At 68.1% G+C, this 1,551-nt stretch overlaps 1 protein-coding gene across 6 annotated transcripts in view; it reads right to left on the bottom strand.

Annotated features, from left to right (window-relative positions):
* The window catches only part of eef2kmt (eukaryotic elongation factor 2 lysine methyltransferase), a 21,496-nt gene extending 20,188 nt beyond the window's left edge, over positions 1 to 1,308 (bottom strand). For 2 of the 6 annotated variants that reach the window (XM_087997989.1, XM_087997990.1), the window contains exon 1: positions 1,173 to 1,307. In XM_087997989.1, the coding sequence (XP_087854115.1) occupies positions 1,173 to 1,271 (99 nt within the window). In that variant the 5' untranslated portion in view covers positions 1,272 to 1,307. Of the gene's footprint in view, positions 1 to 1,172 lie in introns of all 6 variants that reach the window. The other 4 variants (XM_087997991.1, XM_087997994.1, XM_087997993.1 and 1 more) reach the window with 4 other exon arrangements.
* Between the last annotated feature and the right edge of the window lie 243 nt (positions 1,309 to 1,551).

Here is a 1,551-nt window from a genome sequence, read left to right as displayed (position 1 = left end):
CCTCCTCCTCCCCTCCATCTCCACCCCCCTCCTCCCCCCTCCATCTCCACCCCCCCTCCTCCCCCCTCCATCTCCACCCCCCCTCCTCCCCCCTCCATCTCCACCCCCCCTCCTCCCCCCTCCATCTCCACCCCCCCTCCTCCCCCCTCCATCTCCACCCCCCCTCCTCCCCCCTCCATCTCCACCCCCCCTCCTCCCCCCTCCATCTCCACCCCCCCTCCTCCCCCCTCCATCTCCACCCCCCCTCCTCCCCCCTCCATCTCCACCCCCCCTCCTCCCCCCTCCATCTCCACCCCCCCTCCTCCCCCCTCCATCTCCACCCCCCTCCTCCCCCCTCCATCTCCACCCCCCTCTTCCCCCCTCCATCTCCACCCCCCTCTTCCCCCCTCCATCTCCACCCCCCTCTTCCCCCCTCCATCTCCAGCCCCCCTCCTCCCCCCCTCCATCTCCAGCCCCCCTCCTCCCCCCTCCATCTCCACCCCCCCTCCATCTCCACCCCCCCTCCACCCCCCTCCATCTCCACCCCCCCTCCATCTCCACCCCCCTCCTCCCCCACCCCCCCTCCTCCCCCCTCCATCTCCACCCCCCCTCCTCCCCCCTCCATCTCCACCCCCCCTCCTCCCCCCTCCATCTCCACCCCCCTCCATCTCCACCCCCCCTCCTCCCCCCTCCATCTCCACCCCCCCTCCTCCCCCCTCCATCTCCACCCCCCTCCATCTCCACCCCCCCTCCTCCCCCCTCCATCTCCACCCCCCCTCCTCCCCCCTCCATCTCCACCCCCCCTCCTCCCCCTCCATCTCCACCCCCCTCCTCCCCCCTCCATCTCCACCCCCCCTCCTCCCCCCTCCATCTCCACCCCCCCTCCTCCCCCCTCCATCTCCACCCCCCCTCCTCCCCCCTCCATCTCCACCCCCCCTCCTCCCCCCTCCATCTCCACCCCCCTCCTCCCCCCTCCATCTCCACCCCCCCTCCTCCCCCTTCCGTCAGCCCCACCCCCTCCCCCTCCATCACCCCCACCCCCTCCCCCTCCATCACCCCCACCCCCTCCCCCTCCATCAGCCCCACCCCCTCCCCTCCCCCTCCCCAAACCCCACACCTCCCCCTCCCCCTCCCCCTCCACCTCCACTCTCTAGCCCCGCCCTCTCTCTCTCTAGCCCCGCCCTCTCTCTCACCGCCATGGGCAAACTGTCCAGTCTCCTCATGGCGAAGAACGCGCGCTGGAACACCAGCACGAGCTCTCGGCCGGCTTCCCCGAGCGCGAGCCCGCTCATTGATTCACACCACCCCCACAAACGTTCAAACTAGCGTTTCCGGGTCATTCCCTTCCCTCCCCTTCGGCCAGGCGGAGAGTCACTTCCGGATCATCCCCCGTATCATTTTGTGTAGGAATACCCATTCCCTAACCCTGCCACTGTCTCTGCTTCTCTGAGGGATGATAACCATTGCCAACGTCAGGATTAGGAACAATGTTCTCAACTCTGAGCAGTTAAAGAGGGGAATTAATCAAGGAAGGTCACAATCATATCCATATTCTTCATTAAGTACCATCCT

The sequence above is a fragment of the Chiloscyllium plagiosum genome, unplaced genomic scaffold (genome assembly GCF_037043375.1).
Source record: "Chiloscyllium plagiosum isolate Xiang-an unplaced genomic scaffold, Cpla_swu_hap1 HiC_scaffold_20, whole genome shotgun sequence".
Lineage (NCBI taxonomy): Eukaryota > Metazoa > Chordata > Chondrichthyes > Orectolobiformes > Hemiscylliidae > Chiloscyllium > Chiloscyllium plagiosum.
The sequence above is the reverse complement of the archived record's forward strand: the minus strand, read 5'-3'. Positions and strand labels throughout refer to the sequence as shown.